The sequence below is a fragment of the Miniopterus schreibersii genome (genome assembly GCF_964146895.1).
Source record: "Miniopterus schreibersii genome assembly, chromosome: 16".
NCBI lineage: Eukaryota > Metazoa > Chordata > Mammalia > Chiroptera > Miniopteridae > Miniopterus > Miniopterus schreibersii.
This window is the reverse complement of record NC_138116.1, coordinates 4,718,291-4,733,297: the sequence shown is the minus strand read 5'-3', so window position 1 is coordinate 4,733,297 and position 15,007 is coordinate 4,718,291. Positions and strand designations below refer to the sequence as shown.

The 15,007-nt window shown below is 57.5% G+C and overlaps 1 protein-coding gene across 2 annotated transcripts in view; it reads right to left on the bottom strand.

Annotated features, from left to right (window-relative positions):
* Positions 1-15,007, bottom strand: part of SDK2 (sidekick cell adhesion molecule 2) — a 185,181-nt gene that overhangs the window by 51,069 nt on the left and 119,105 nt on the right. For both annotated transcript variants that reach the window (XM_081162409.1, XM_081162410.1), the window contains exons 6-15: positions 10,478-10,589; positions 9,141-9,331; positions 8,919-9,002; positions 6,834-7,028; positions 5,868-5,984; positions 4,178-4,345; positions 3,123-3,225; positions 1,234-1,410; positions 899-1,035; positions 196-343 (exon numbers count right to left, since the gene is read on the bottom strand). In XM_081162409.1, coding sequence (XP_081018535.1) covers positions 196-343; positions 899-1,035; positions 1,234-1,410; positions 3,123-3,225; positions 4,178-4,345; positions 5,868-5,984; positions 6,834-7,028; positions 8,919-9,002; positions 9,141-9,331; positions 10,478-10,589 — 1,432 coding nt within the window. The remainder of the gene's footprint in view (positions 1-195; positions 344-898; positions 1,036-1,233; positions 1,411-3,122; positions 3,226-4,177; positions 4,346-5,867; positions 5,985-6,833; positions 7,029-8,918; positions 9,003-9,140; positions 9,332-10,477; positions 10,590-15,007) is intronic.

The following is a 15,007-nucleotide window of genomic DNA, read 5'->3' as shown; positions in this document are numbered from 1 at the left end:
CACGGCTAAATTCAGCCGGGGGTCTGGTCCCATTTCCTGGCTACCATCTCCCTGTGAGGCAGGGGGGAGAACTGTACCCATCCTACGGACGCGGGGTCGGCCTGGAGGGCTCAGGGAGGACCAGCCAGGGCCTGCCCGGCAGCCTGGCCCCTCTCGGCCCTTCCCTCAGCCCGGCCCTGAGGCCTGCTCTCTCACCTCTCCGTGTCCTTGCTGAACTGTCCTTTCCCCACGTCGTTGACGGCACAGAGACGGAACTGGTAGGAGCGCGCGGGAACCAAGCCCTTGACCGCCACCGAGGTAGCCTCGGGGTCCACGCTGGCCAGGAGCACGGTCCACGGGGCATCTGCAGCGACAGAGGGTGGGGGCAGAGGTGGGCATCTTGGGGGGCGATGCTTCTTACCCCCCCGTTCCCAGCGGGGTCCAGCCTCATTTGGGCTAGCAGAGGAGTGCCACCCCCCTTGGTCCAGCAGAGGCCAGTCATGTCATAGCTTAGGTCCCCTTAGCCGGCGTGGGGGGAAGTGGAGTGTGCTGGGCAGGAGGCAGTGCTCACAGGAACTGAGACGCATCTGTCTTTTCCACTCTTTTTTCCTCCCCTCCAATCGATGAGCCCTAGGCAAACTGGATTTAAAACACCACTTCAGTTGTGGCTGCTAATTTTGGAGTTCACAGCTACGAGGATAAAAAGAGAGTCGCCACCTTCCCGGAGGCTTCTGGTGTGACAGGCCCTGTGTCCTGCGTGTCTCTTGGGGGCGTTTTGTTCAACTGTTACAGCGACCCCCGCGGGCAGATTCTGTCACATGAGAGCTGAGGAAGCCAAGGCTCCAGAGGGAAGGGTGTGCTCCAAGGCTGAGCACCGGGGGCTGGCACTGGGACCCAGCCGGCCAAGTCCCGCTCTTACTGTTCTCCGACATCTCCAGGACATAGCGCAGCAGGGGGCTGTTGCCGTCGAAGGGCTTGGCCCACGTCAGGTTGATGGCCCGCCTCTCCGAGGTGCTCAGAGTTGCCACTGGGTGCTCGGGCGCGTGAGGCAGTTGCCTGGAGAGAGATGCGGTGGGGCCACAGGTGAGGTCTAGAGTCAGGTGACACGCGGGCAGCCAGGGCTCGGACTGAACTTCCACGACACCTGGTGCTCAGCCACAAAATGTGGCCTTTGGGCTAATCCCTCTGGCACTGGAGCCACCTGTGCTCTGGCAGGGGGCCCAACCTGGAAGGATGCTTGCGGGCGGCGCTCACCTGACGCGCAGGTGGGCACTGCGCGAGTCGTTGCCCCCGGCTGAAAGCACCCGGCAGGTGTACGTGCCGATGTCCCCCGACCACGTCTGGGAGATGTGCAGGGAGCCGTTCTTGTCCAGGCGGACGCGGGGGCTGTTCTCCACGCCCAGGGTGGCTCCGTCCCTCTCCCAGGCATACCTAGGGGTAAGGAGAACCAATGAGGGAGGGAGGGAAGTGGGGTGCTCTCGGGGGTGCGCTCAGCCCAGGCTGGTCTGCAGGAGAGAGTTGTGAAGGTGGGCGGGGGGCAGTCCCCGGGCCCCCGCTGGATCGCTGGGGCTGGCCTCCGGAGGGGCACCGTGGAAGCCTGAGTGGTGTGTGTGGGGGGCAGGCGTGTGCCCAGGAGACGAAGCGCATTAAGTCATTACGGGTCGTTCACTCCTCCGGTTCAGGTCCGGGTCAAAGCCTCATGGCTTTAGCCAGAGGCCGCCGCCCAGCTCAGCGCTGAGAGCCGGCAGGGAGGTTAACAGATCACAGCAGGACAGAGGGAACATCTCCGCACAGACCACATCGCGCAATTAGTATTACGGGAATCATTGGACCCATGCATCACTGTGACAACGTGACCTCAGCGTCCAAAAAATCCCTTCAGCTCCGGTCGGTCGGCACGAAGGAAGGGGGGCTCGAGAAATCACACACGCCCGCGTCTGACAAGCATCTCCCCTGGAACTGCTCTTGAGAAATTACAGCCAGGTCGCCATGAACACGCGTGGGGGCCGGCTTGGGGAAGGCAGGCCCCGCCGCACATCCTGGGTTCTCACCACACCTATGCGATTTCCAGGCTCCTTTTGGCATGTGGGCCGGAACCACACGCTGGCTGTTAAATGGGGCGCTTCTCAAACTGGGGACCGAGGTGGATTCTCTGAGAACAGGTGGTGCTGCTCTGAAAGTCTAGGACCACTTCCGCTAACCCTGGCTCCCAGGGTCCCCGGGGTGGCCATACGGACCGTCACATGCCCAGTGGCCACCAGATGGCGCCCAGGATGCAGCTGCCTCGAGTGGAGGGGCCCTCACTCGAGTGGCATCAGGGCAGGGCCCCTCCCGGCCTCGGCGCCAGCTGCTTTAGCAGCGGGGTTGCCCGTAGAGTACAGAAGCACCACGGATGGAATATTTACTTCTAAGGAAGCAGTTACAATTCTCACTTAGCATCCCGGAGCTCAAGGGAGAGTCCAAAGGGATGTTTTTTTTCCTGGTTTTAGTTCCCAAAGCCTTCCCTAGGGATGGCCCCCGGGTGTCCTCACCCCAAGCTTGAGAGGGGTCCCGGGTTTTCAGCCTTCCGTGGCTGCTTCTGTCCTAAGCTCCCCCCTACCCCGGCCTCTCCAGTGGGTCCGCAGTGGGCCCTGGTTCCCTCCAGGCCAAGTAGCTTGTGGCCGAGGTCCTGGCTCCCATGGAGAATGGTGGGGGTGGCCTCCGTTGGGACACTTTCCCATCACCTACGTCTCTCTGAGGGCCACCCCAGGGCCCTCTCCTGCCCCGGTCCTATCACTTCGCCCACATCTATTCAGTGAGACTCCTCTGCTGTCCACTTAGCAGGCAGAGGGCCTGGGAGAGCCAGCAGCTCCCAATGCCCCTTTCTTCCGCTTCCTCCCTCCTGCACCCCACTTTCCGCCATTCTCTCTACCCCACCCCCTTTCTCTCTCCCCTGGGATGCTCCCAAGTCAGTTCAAGCTTGCTCCATTCTCTGCACCCCCTACACCTCAGCCCTGCCCCAGCTCTGTAAACGGTGCCCCCAAGGATGTTCCTTGGCCCCAGGGCAGGACTTACCTCCTTGGTGTAGATATTTGCCCAGCTACCAGCTACCCCTAGAGCTGCCCCTCCCCTTTGCCTCCCTGGGGCCACAGCAGAGGGAGTACCTGATGGTCACGCGGGGGTCATGGGCCACCCCACACACCATGGAGGCCTGGGTGCCCTTGATGACACTCTGGTCCTGGGGAGGCCTGGTGATGCGGGTCCGGGCTGAAAGACAGTGGGGAGTCGGCGTAGTGAGAAGGGGCATGGGTTCCAGAGTCACTGGTGGGATGCAGGTGGGTGGGAAGGTGTCTGCAGGTGAACCGGCCTGTGTGCCTGAATTCAGTGGGTGGGTGGAGGCAGGCCACCAGGTGAACAGGGAGAACATAGTGAACGTCCCAGAAGGTTAAAGAGGACAACATGCTTCCACGGTGCCTGAGGAACGTTCACGGCGGGGGCTCAGTGGATTGTGCTCCCATGAGCCCATGTGAGGGATAAAAAATGGAAATCTGAGGATGATCCTGGTTGTGTTCCCAGCACATCAGTGGGCCAGCCAAGGTGAAGAGAGGATCGTCTGACTCCTGGTCTAGTGTGTTGCTTATTAGACCACTCAGCACGGACAGGAGGCCCTCAGGCCTGTCTGTCTTGGGTGTGGATCCCTAGTGGTGCAGTCAGAGAGCTTCCCTACAGCAGGGGTCAGCACACTACAGTCTGGGGTCTGGGTGAGCACACGTGTGCTGGACCACAGCCAGGCCCACGGATTAAGTCTCACCTATGGCTGCTTTCTCGATGAAATAGAAGACTTAGTGAGGAGTTGTGACTGTCTAGTCCACAAGCCTGGAATATTGACTATCTGGCCCATTACAGAAGAAGTTTGCTGGTTTCTGCCCTAAAGTATATGAAGACGGCTGTCTGGCACCTCTAGTTCCCTCAACTTGGCCAAGCCCAGCACGAGTCCTCTGTCACGGGCATCGCCCGCAGAACCTGGCCTCCTGGTCCCGCTCCTCTGAATTAATTTGTTCACGGCCCTCTTGTAAGAAGCGCCCTGGTCGGACAGACATGGGGATGCGGAGGTGCTGGGGGTGAGTGTGTGCTCTGCTCACAGGTGTGTCTGTCTGCACACATGCTCAGCACACACTCATGCACAGGCGTGTAACGCACGCCCTCTCTGCACACTCACCCCACACGATGAGGTCGGCAGAGGCTTCGTCCACCCCCCGAGAGTTGGTGGCCAGACAGGTGTAGGTCCCGGCGTCGGAGATGCGCGCGGGGCTGACAAGCAGGCTGCCGGACTCCAGGAGCGTGAAGCGGGGCAGCTGGACCGAGCCGCTGGCCAGGATGCGCTCCCCTGCGGGCAGCACAGTGTGGGCTCCGGCCGCGGCCCGGACCGCGCGCCCCACCCCGCCTAGGCTGCTCTGGTGCGGGGCGGTGTCAGGCAGGCTCCAGCTTTAGACATGCTGGGAGGGCCAGGATGGGGTGGTGGCAGGGCTTCAGTGGGGGCTGAGGTTTCTGACTGGGGACAGCACAAGGGCACACGGTCACAGGGCCTGCAGCCCGAAGCCCGGGTCTCCTGATGCCCCTCACCCCCCACACTGTCTGCCCTTCACCAGAGAAGGCCGGGGACTGTCTCCTGACGCAGCTGGCACCTGGGCGAGGGGGGGAGGGGAGGCAGCCCTGACAAGGTGGTGACGGGCATCCTGCCGAGGATGCTTCTGGAGAGTCACCTTCAGGGGAGCAGAGGAAGGTGATGAGTGGGAGCAGCAAGGAGGGGGGTGGGGTGGAGAGACAGAGGGACAGGGGACAGCCCTGGCCAGGACAGACCTCCTTGTGCACTGGGACCTAGGGAGGCCTGGCACCTGGATATATATATGGGGGGAGGGGGAGGCAGAGTGCAGATTTTCGTGACTCTATTTTAAAGAAAACCCCACCTGCCTGGAGAGAGAGGGCCTCTCCCCGTGTGAGCCTGCGGGTTGGTGTGTCAGTCTGCACACATGCGCAGGCATATCAAACTGGTGCGTGTGTCAGGTGGGTGTGTTTATTTCTGTGTCTAGGCACACGCCTCAGTGTGCTGGCATTCAAGCCACAAATATTTATTGAGCACCTACTATGTGCCAGCCTCTGTTCTAGGCCCTGAAGAGACAGCAGGGGACAAAACTGAAACCCCTGCCTTTGTGGAGAGGCGGGCAATAAGCAAAATAAATGATCGTATATATTGGAAGGTGGGGAGATAAAGCAGGGAGGGGCTGTGGGGAGGGCCTGGGGCGGAGGGGCTGGGGGTGTCCTGTGGAGAAGGTTCATCTGAGCAGAGGCTTGGAGGCTGGAGGGAGCAATGGTGTGTGCGTCTGTGTGTGTGTTCACGGGGAGAGTTGTGAAGGTGAGCGTGTGATACAGAGGGGGAAAGGAGGCACACAGGGAGGGTGCACTTAGGTAGACGGCTGGGCTTTGCTGGCTCAGGCATCTGGAGCCCTCCTACCTGCCCTAATGCCCACCAGAATACTGACCATAGAACAGTCACCGTTTGCCAGGCCTCACCACCTCCTAGGCACACTGCAGGCCTTTCCCGTGCACTTCTGTCTAGTCCTAATGCCACCCTGAAGTATGCTGTCCCCATTTACAGAGGGGACCCTGAGGTTCACAGCGAGTAACTAACTCACCAAGGTCCTAGGTCTTGAGAGATGCAGAGCTGTGCCCTGAGCCTGGCGAGGTGGCAGGTGACACCCACTGTGGTGTGACAGGTGCCCTCCTGAGTTGTGCAGTGTACAACCTTCAAACTGTAGCCGGGACACCCAACCTGGCTAGCTCCAGAGCTGGGCCCTGAGGACTGCCCAGGACCATCACATAGCCCCCCAAAGCAGACCAGCCTCACCTACCTTTCTGCCAAGTAATGGCCGGCCGTGGAGCCCCCGACGTCTCACAGGTCAGCACCACGGACATGCCATCGATCACCGTGCTGTCCAGGGGGCCCCTGGTGATGTTGGGAGCAATGCCTGCAAATGGAGACAGTGGGGCTCCTCAGCTACACCCTGGGAGGAGCCCCCAGGGCCAGATGACCAAGTTCTTACCCTGCCCCTGCCACTCTGGCTGGTGTGGGTCCCACTCTGGGAAAGGATGCAGGTGCCTTCATGGGGTTCCAGCGATGGACCCACGAGGGCTCCCCACATCACCCGCCCCGTGGAGGGGCCCAGGTGGCACCAGTTCCCACCCTGCCTTGATTCTCAGCTTCCCATGGGGGAAACTGAGGACTCCCCAAAGCAGCCCACATCCCCATGACAGGGCAAATGGACTCATTCTCCACTGAGACTGAGGCTTCGGTTCCTTAAAAGAGAACAGCTAAGGCCCATAGAATGTCACCCGCTTTCTGAGAGGCCTGCCCGCTGCGCCCCCCAGCCCGGGTGGGCTGCACTTCCTGAGGGTCAGAGCAGACTTTTTTGGGTTTGTTTTCCTTCCTTCACCCGGCCCTCAGGAGCCCCTGGTCAGGCCCGGAGGGGGGCAGGGCTGAAACACCAGCTCCGGAGCCCTCCTGCCCCGCTGCAGCTTCGGGGGGAGCCCCGCTCTCCTCTGCCCCTGGCCTCGGTGGGTCTGCCCCGAGCCTGCTGCTGAGATGAGGAGCCCAGGGAACCTGTCCTTGGCCGGGGTGTTGGGGTGACGTGTAGGGACCGGAGGTCTCCTCTGGGCACTGGGAGCAGTGGGCGTAAATGGCTCGTGCCACCCTGGCTATTGCCCGAGGGACAGTGCCCTGGGGTCCCATCTCTGTTCTCCAGAGGCCCCTGGCTTGGAGCAGAGCTTCCTTCTGGGCAGGGGTGGGGGGCTCCGGGGGAGGACAGGGGAGGACTTACTGGTGACGGCCAGGTAGGTGGACGTCTGCACCTCGCCGGCAGTGTTGCGGGCAAAGCACTGGAACATGCCCGTGTCGTCAGGCACGAGCCCGCTGATCTGCAGGCCCCCGTCCCCGCGCTGCCGGAAGCGGCTCAGCCTGGCCACCTCCACCACAGCCGAGTCCTTGTACCAGGTGATGGAGGGCGGGGGCACACCTAGGGGAGAGGGGGCACATAGTCAGCCGCCTCCTGCCTCCCTCCCTCCCTCCCTCCCTCCTCTGCAGGGTGCACAGCAGAGGCCAGGAGCCTGTGAGGGGTCCTTGGGTGAACTGGTCTCTAGAACCTCCTCAGACGTGCACTACTGGCCTTGGGAGAGTGGGAGGATGTTCTTAGAGTGGCAGTTCTCAGGTTCTTACATACAGGCATTTCAAGAAAAATTTAAATATTCTGGAATTAGTTTATCCTGGGGATGCTGGATTGGACAAACTATATATTTTTTCTTGCGATATTTAGCAGAACCTCTTGTGTGCTCTGGGAACCTCCAGCTGGGAGTAGGTCTCCCAAACCCACCTGACCACCAAGCCCGCCTCAAGGAGCATGCAGAGGGGACTACTGGTCCTCGGGGGCCCTCGGAAACCCCCTCCTACCTGGTCTGCACAGGGAGGTGAAGGGGGGCTCCCTTGCCTCTTGGCCTTGCCCGAGCTGTGTCCCTGGCCTGGCACACCCTTCCCACAGGTACCCTCAACCCTCCCCGCTCTCCTTCTGGGTCTCTCTGCTCAAATGTGACTTCCCCAGAGCCCCCTGCTCCGTGCCCCGAGGCCTGCTCGCTTCCCTCCCTAGCACTTTCCCCCCCGACGTCCTACGGTCCCGTATTTCACCCGCTCAGCGACCTACGCTCCTTCAGGCCTTAACATCTCTGCGACGAGGGCGCGTCTCGCCATCGACAGCATGTCATAATTTAATTGGCTGTCTTTTTTCTTTCTTAGTGGTACATAAAATAATGGGGTGTCTTACAACCCATGGCATTTTAGATGAAACGAAATGAGGCATCTTTACTTGTTTATTGGATTGTCTGCCCCCCTCATGGGAATGTCAGCTCTGTACAAGCGGGAATCTGGCTGTTTGGTTCCTTCGGCACGTTTTCTGGCCCCCGGAACAGTATTCAGCACAGGGCAAGCCATCAAAAAAATGTTTGGTGGCCCTGGCTCAGTGGCTCAGTGGTTAGAGTGTCGGCCTGCGCACTGGAGGGTCATGGGTTCGATTCCCTGTCAAGGGAACGTACTTCGGTTGCAGGTTTGATCCCTGCCCCTGGTCAGGGTGAGTGTGGGAGGCAACCAATCGGCGTGTCTCTCTCACATCAACATTTCTCTCTCTCTCTCTTCCCCTCTCTCCCCTCCCTTCCGCTCAATGGAAAAAATATCCTCACTCCTCCAGTGAGGGTTAAAAAAAAAAGTCTGTCGAATGAATGAATCAATTTTGCCTCCCATGTGGGGGTCCCCCCTCCACTGTTACCCTCCCTCCAGCCTGAGCTACGTTCTGCATCTCCGCTCAATATTAGGTCATGTCCCACTGTGTCCCCCCAGAGTTCACCCTGGTTTCAGGCTGTGCTTTGGCTCAGCTGTACCAGAAGGAGGGAGGGCGGGGACGGGAGAAGCAGAAATTCTCCAGGAGCTCTGACAGGGGAGTTAAGTAGAAATGGTGGGTGGAGGAGAGGGGAAAAAATAAGCCAGAAACAGGGCAGGGCTTCTGAGGCACATCTAGGGCGACAGGCACCCCAGTTCTCATAGCTCTAACATTATGGTAATTGGGCAGTGTCTGCAACTCTCACATTATGGGCAATTTGGGTCCGTCACCTATTCTAAAATAACAGTAATTTGGGTTCATTTGTGACCCTCAACTTATGGTAACGGAGGTTGATTCCTAGTCCTGAGATTACGGTAATTTGGCCTGTTTGTTTCCTGGAGTGTCTGCTCACAGCCAGACTGACTCTCTGCTCAGTGATGGTGCCCCGAGAAGGAGGTAGAATTCAGAACAGTGACAGAGACAGCAGTAGCTGAAGGTGTGGGGGTTCTTGTCCCCCTTCGTTCCCGCTACCCGCCGGGTTACCTTTGGCCCGACAGGGAATGTCTACCACTTTTTCCATCTCTGCTGTGATGTGTCTCTCTGGCTCCTTGACAAACTGAGGTGGTTCTGCAGGAAGAAAGATAGGGGAGGGGATCAGAGCCATGCTCCTTATGATATAGCCAATGGTTGGATCTCCCTTAAGTAGGCCCCAGCCATGCTGCCCCCACCCATCAGGGGACCCCCAGCAGTCCTGCTCCGTCTCACCCAACACAGACAGGTAGGCTCCACGGGTGACAGTGGGGACGCTGCTGCTGCGCAGCATGGCTTCGCACTCGTAGAACCCGGCGTCGCTGCCCGTGGGGTTGGGGATGGTGAGCCTGCGGTTGTAGTCGCTGATACCACCTGACAGTAGCACCCCATCCTTCCTCCAAATGATGTGCAGCTTGATCAGGGGCCTGGAGGTGGGGAGGGAGCAGGTGCTCAGCCACAGGGACTTCCAGAGGCCCCAGGGCAGGGCCGGGATGGTGAGGCGTGAAGCCTAGGCCTGGCCACCTGGGTTTGCCCTGGCCCCTGGCACTTTCTAGGTGCAAGCCGTTGGGTAAGTTCCTTCGGTGCCCTGGGCCTCAGTTTCCTTATCTATAAAATGGGGCAACCGTGCTGAGCGGGGCTGGGGTGAGGGTGGATGCGTTAATGCAGGTACAGCCCTCGGAACAGGCCCTGCCTTGGGAATATCTAAATGCACAGGCTCTCAGGAGCAGAGAAGCTGCTCTCCCTGAGAGCCAGGTCCCATCCAAGTAAAAGTCAGCAGATGGAAGACTGTTACTGGGGAGGCAGGTTCTTGGATCATTCCCATTTCTCGGCCCAGGAGGCTGAGGCCCAGAGCATGGCTGTGAGTGTGCACCGCAGGTGGCCTGATCTATTGCAGTTCTGCTAATGGCCAGCTGGGCGACCTCGGGCAGCCTGCTTGCTCTCTCTGGGCTTTGGGATGGTGATATCTCTGCCGGGAAGTTGTTGATGGGAGAAAAAAAGTTGTGTGGGAAGGCAGTCAACACAGCACCCACCGTGATGGATTTGTTTCCTGTGTGACAAAAGTGAAGGTTGTGCATGGCTGGGAAGGGGCCCCGAATGCACCCGACCGTAGGTCTGCCCTCCTGCAAAGTCCACCACATGACTGTCTCCCGCACAGCTTCCCGCAAGCTTGCCTCCTGCACATGCTGCCTGGGAGGAGGGCATAGTGGGCAGAGGCCCCGCCCCTCCGTAGGCTGCTCTGAGGGTGAGAAGTGAGAGGACCCCCCCCTCCCCAATATCCTGGGCTGAGACCTGCGACCTGCTGCCCCCTAACTTCCACTCAGAGCCTGTTCTCTCCCCTCAGGCCACAGAGAACCAGCTGGCCTTTCTTGTGTCTGATGACCCTGCGACTGACTGTAGCTGGCATGTTCACCCGCTGTCCTCCCTTTGGGTTAAATACCCTGTCTCATTTCATGGGTCTGCATATGACACCCCTGGGCTTTTCTGAATCTTGACTGGTCTCCTTGGAGTCCAAAGGTCAGAAGCAGCTGTTAGTTTAAGAGTGAAAGGGGGTGGGAAGAAACACTACCCACCTGGCGTTGGCCACACACTCCATGGTCACCTCTGAGGTCCCGGCCACCACGCTGGTATTCTTGGGAGGAATTATGATTGTTGGGGCGATGGGGTCTGCAGGCCCCCCTACATCTGGGGAGAGGTTGGGTGTTACCCAGGGAAAGAGCTTGGAAGTCCCAGCTCTGTCCAGTCCAAGTCAGAGGCTGATGCCACAGAGACATCTGTCCCTGTGGAGTAGGACAGGTGGCCACAGGGCAGCCGCCCGAGCATCCTGAGCTGAACCTCCGGACACTGACACCAGGGACCCCCTTGCCTCTCCTCCTCTGCTGATGGGTCTCTGCACAGTATCCATGGAGAGCCCACTGACACCTCCAGGGCCTTCCCTGCTCCTCCTGCAATCAAGCCCTCCCGTCGTCCCCTGGTCCTGTCTGTGGTCTCCAAAATCCTTCCCCCACCTGCATTTATCCTGTTGGCTTACTTCTTTCTACATCTTCCCCCAGAATGCAAACTCCCTGTACTGGTTTGAATAGTATCCCCCCAATTCACGTCCACAGCAGCTGTAAATGGAAAAAGGGTCTTTGCAGTTGTAATCAAGTTACAGTGAGGTCCTCCTGCATCGGGGTGGGCCCTGGGTCCCATATGACATGTCTTTATAAGAAGAGGGAAATTTAGACACAGCCACACAGACACACGGAGGAGAAGGCAGGTGAAGACAGAGGCAGAGATTGGAGTGATGCATCTATAAGCCAGGGAAACCAAGGATTGCTGAGAGCCAGCAGGAACTGGGGGAGGCAAGGAAGGCTCTTGGGCCTGCAGGCACCTTGATTTCAGACTTCTGGCCTCCAGAGCTGTGAGAGAGTAAGATTCTAGTATCAGCCACTCATCTTGTGGTACTTTATTACAGCAGCCCCAGGAAACTAGTACATTCCTTGGGGCAGGAACCTCACGGGTCTTTGCTTGCAACTGAATTGTGTCTCCTCTCAAGTTCCTATATTGAAGCCCTAACCCCCCACGAGACTGTATTTGGAGATGGAATATTTAGGAGGAAATTGGGTTCAACGAGGTCATAAGTGTGGGGCCCTAAGGGAAGGGACCCCAGAGCTTTTTCTCTCTCTCTGCCCATGTGAGTTCACAGTGAGAAGGTGGCTGTCTGCAAGCCAGGAAGAGAGCCCTCACTGGGAACTGACTATGCCAGTGCCCTGGTCTTGGCTTTCCAGAGCTGTGAGATATAAATGTCTGTGGTGTTGTTACAGGAGCCTCGGCCCACTCGGACAGTCTTGTGCACCCCCACATCTCCAGCACAAGAAATGATGTCTGGCACACAGTAGGTGCTCAAATACATTCATTAGGTGAACAAATGAATGGAACGATCATTGTACAGCCCCCAGGGTTGATGGTGAGAACTGATCATGAATGGGCTTTATTAAAACAAAACGAGCCCAGTTGGTGTGGCTCAGTGGTTGAGCATCGACCCAGGAACCACGAGGTCACCAGTTTAATTCCCAATCAGGGCACATGCCCGGGTTGTGGCCTCGATCCCCAGTAGGGGGTGTGCAGGAGGCAGCTGATCAATGATGTTTCTCTCTCCCTCCCCCTTCTTCTCTCTCTAAAAACCAATAAAAACATATTTTTAAAAAACAAACAAAAACAAAACAACACCCCAAAGCCTCCTAAGAGAGGCAGAAACATTTCCTTTAAGAAGTGGTCGTGCTTTAATTTTTATGGGTCAGCGTAGGCACGGTATTGGCAGAAACTCCAATATTCCCTGTACGCCCGCTCAGGGCTCCTGAAAAGACAACAAAGGGCTTTTTCTCTCACAAAAAGATCCATCTAGTTGGCCCCTTTCCAGGCCCTGGGTGACAGCAGTAGGTCATCCTTAATGGGGAGGGCACATGGTGGCTCCACCACCACCCTGTGCCACCCCGGTCAGCCCCGGGCAGGTTTTCCTGCTTGGACTCAAGGCCTGGCTGGTAAAGGCCCAGGTCGAATAGGAATAAAATGTCAAAAATAAAGTAAAATGAAGGGAGGAAGAAAGGAAGCATATAAAACAAAATAATTGCAACAATATAAAAGCCTCATGTAGGTGCCATAAAATGCGATCGGATTGAAAGCTGCTGATATAGCTGAACCCATAAAAGTGTGCTCTAAGTTGTTTATTATATCTGGGCGTGCAGGTACCAGGCCCAGATTAATGGGGCCCGAGGAGGAGACAGACAGGGCCCGAGTGGTGCCCCACGGTGCAGCTGGGTAAGCAGGGCCCTCGGAGTTTAAAGATATGAGGCTGCCCCAGAGCCCCAGGCCAGCTTGTTGACTTTGGGAGAGTAGAGGGGAGATGGATCTCCCCACCCCAGGGACCCTGAAGCTCATGCCCAGGCCCCGGGCGGCAGCCTGTGGGGCTCAAAGGGAGGGACAGACAGTGGCTGGGGACCCTGGATCCAGTGAAGGAGGGCCTGGGGTTCAGGAAGACCTGCTTCAACACCCCTGTCTGCCCCAGGTGTCCCTGACCTAAGCTGGTCTGGGGTGAGTGCAAACAACCGACACATAGTAGGTGCTCAATAAATGACAGACAGCCCTTCTTCCCAGGGATTTGCCTGTCTGTGCTCAGGGACACCTGGGCAAACCAGAGCAAGAAGGGACGTCTTTCACGCGAGCTCCTGACATGGATAGCCCTGGGGCGGGGGGAAGCGTAGGGGCTCCCCACATATAGGCAAAGCTGGATCCTGCCGCCCCAGGACGATTTTGGCCACAGGCACAGCGAGGGACTCCCACTGAGATCCATTCTCCCAAAGTCCCCCCATTTAATCCTCCCAACTACCCCTGGCCACAGGCATCACATTACAGATAGGGAAACAGGCTCCTGGACCACAATGGCTCACCTGGGCCGTGGGGGGGGGGGTAGCGGCTTCCCTCCTGGGCAGGTTCCAGCTGCTCATGAGCCAGGGACTGACCTCCCCAACCCAGCCCGGGGCCACGGACCACAGGTTGCGGTGAGCTCTTGAAATGCGTGACCCGTAGCCCTTTGATTTAATGGGATTTAATTATAAATAATTTGCATTTAATTAAAAACAGGCCCCCAAATCAGTTATTAGAACACTTTTAAGTAAGCGTGGAACAACCTGGCACACGTCTCCACCTCCCCAGCTGTAAATTTTCTGAAATCTAAACACAGATCACGTATTTCGGATAAAAATTTTGCATCCAAATTGAGATGCATTGTAAGTGAAAAATACACACGGATTTTGAAGGCTTAGTATGAAAAAAAAACAATGTAAAATATCCCATTAATATTTTCCTATGTTGACTGTATGTTACAATGGTACTATTTTAGATATGTTGGGTTAAATAAAATATATTAATAAAACTAATTTCACCTATTTCTCATTCTTTTATTAAAAAAAAATTAGGCTACTGGCAAATTTTAAATAACTTATGTGGCTCGTGTTATATTTTTACTGGGCAGTGCAGGTGTGATCCTTAGGTGTGGGGCCACCACCCAAGTATGAACTTTTCAAGAGCTGTGACAGCCCCTGTGAGGTCACCAGGGTTACACCTGGGCAGAAACAACGCCCGGGGTCACTGGCCTGACTCTCTCCTCCATTTCCAAAGAGCATGGCGTCCCCAAAGGGCTGCTGAGCAGCTGGGGTGCCCTGAGTGAGGAGAGAAGGGGTAACGGGGGAGCAGAAGGAGGGGTGAGGCTCTGGGGGAGAAATGAGAGGAGCTGGAGCCGGTGGCATTTGCTCCTAGTACACTGGCTGGCAGGCAGGACGCTGGGATTTGTGTCTGTGACAGGAACAGGGTTTCAAAGCACAGTGGCTCGTGGGAGGAGAAATTAACTGAAAATCAGCCGATTCTGCTCCCCATCTGGTACAAGGTACAAATCACGCCGTGAGAGCAGGAGGCGAGGGGCGACAGAGCGGGAGAAACAGACAACCGGGGAGCCTTGGTCGGCAGGGGGGTCTCGAGGGGCCCCGCCTGCCTCCCTTGGACCAGCTGCAGGGTTGGGGTCGTGGAGCAAAGAGTGAACAAACCCCGAAGCCGGCCAGGAGAGTTGGAGCTGGGGGAGGAACACAGAATGGGAGGCTCCAACCTCAAGTCACGGGGTAACGTGAGTCACCCAGGCAGACGCTGGCCTTGCCTTGGACCACGAGCACTGCTTCCTACTGATGAGTGGATTCCACAGACTCTAGGTATTCTGATCACTGGAAATATATGGGGAAAGACATCTCCCTCTGATGATTAAACTCCTTTCTCCACAGAAACAGCAGCCCCAGGTCCTGGGCTAGGCCACGACCCTGGCCCAGGTCAATGTCAGAGGTTACACCCGTGACCCTGATAGGCCAGCACCCAGGATGAAACCCTCCTCCTGCATCCAGGTCTCTCTCTAGGCAGACTGGGATCTGGGGTGGAGGAAAGAGATAACTGCAGAGATGGGAGGGGGTTCTGCGAGCACTCTGAAGGCCCAGGAATGGGGATGGAGGAGGCTGGGAATGTTCTGGACTTTCCAGGCACTGGCAGACAGGCCAGGATCAGAGGAAGGACGTGGGAAAGCC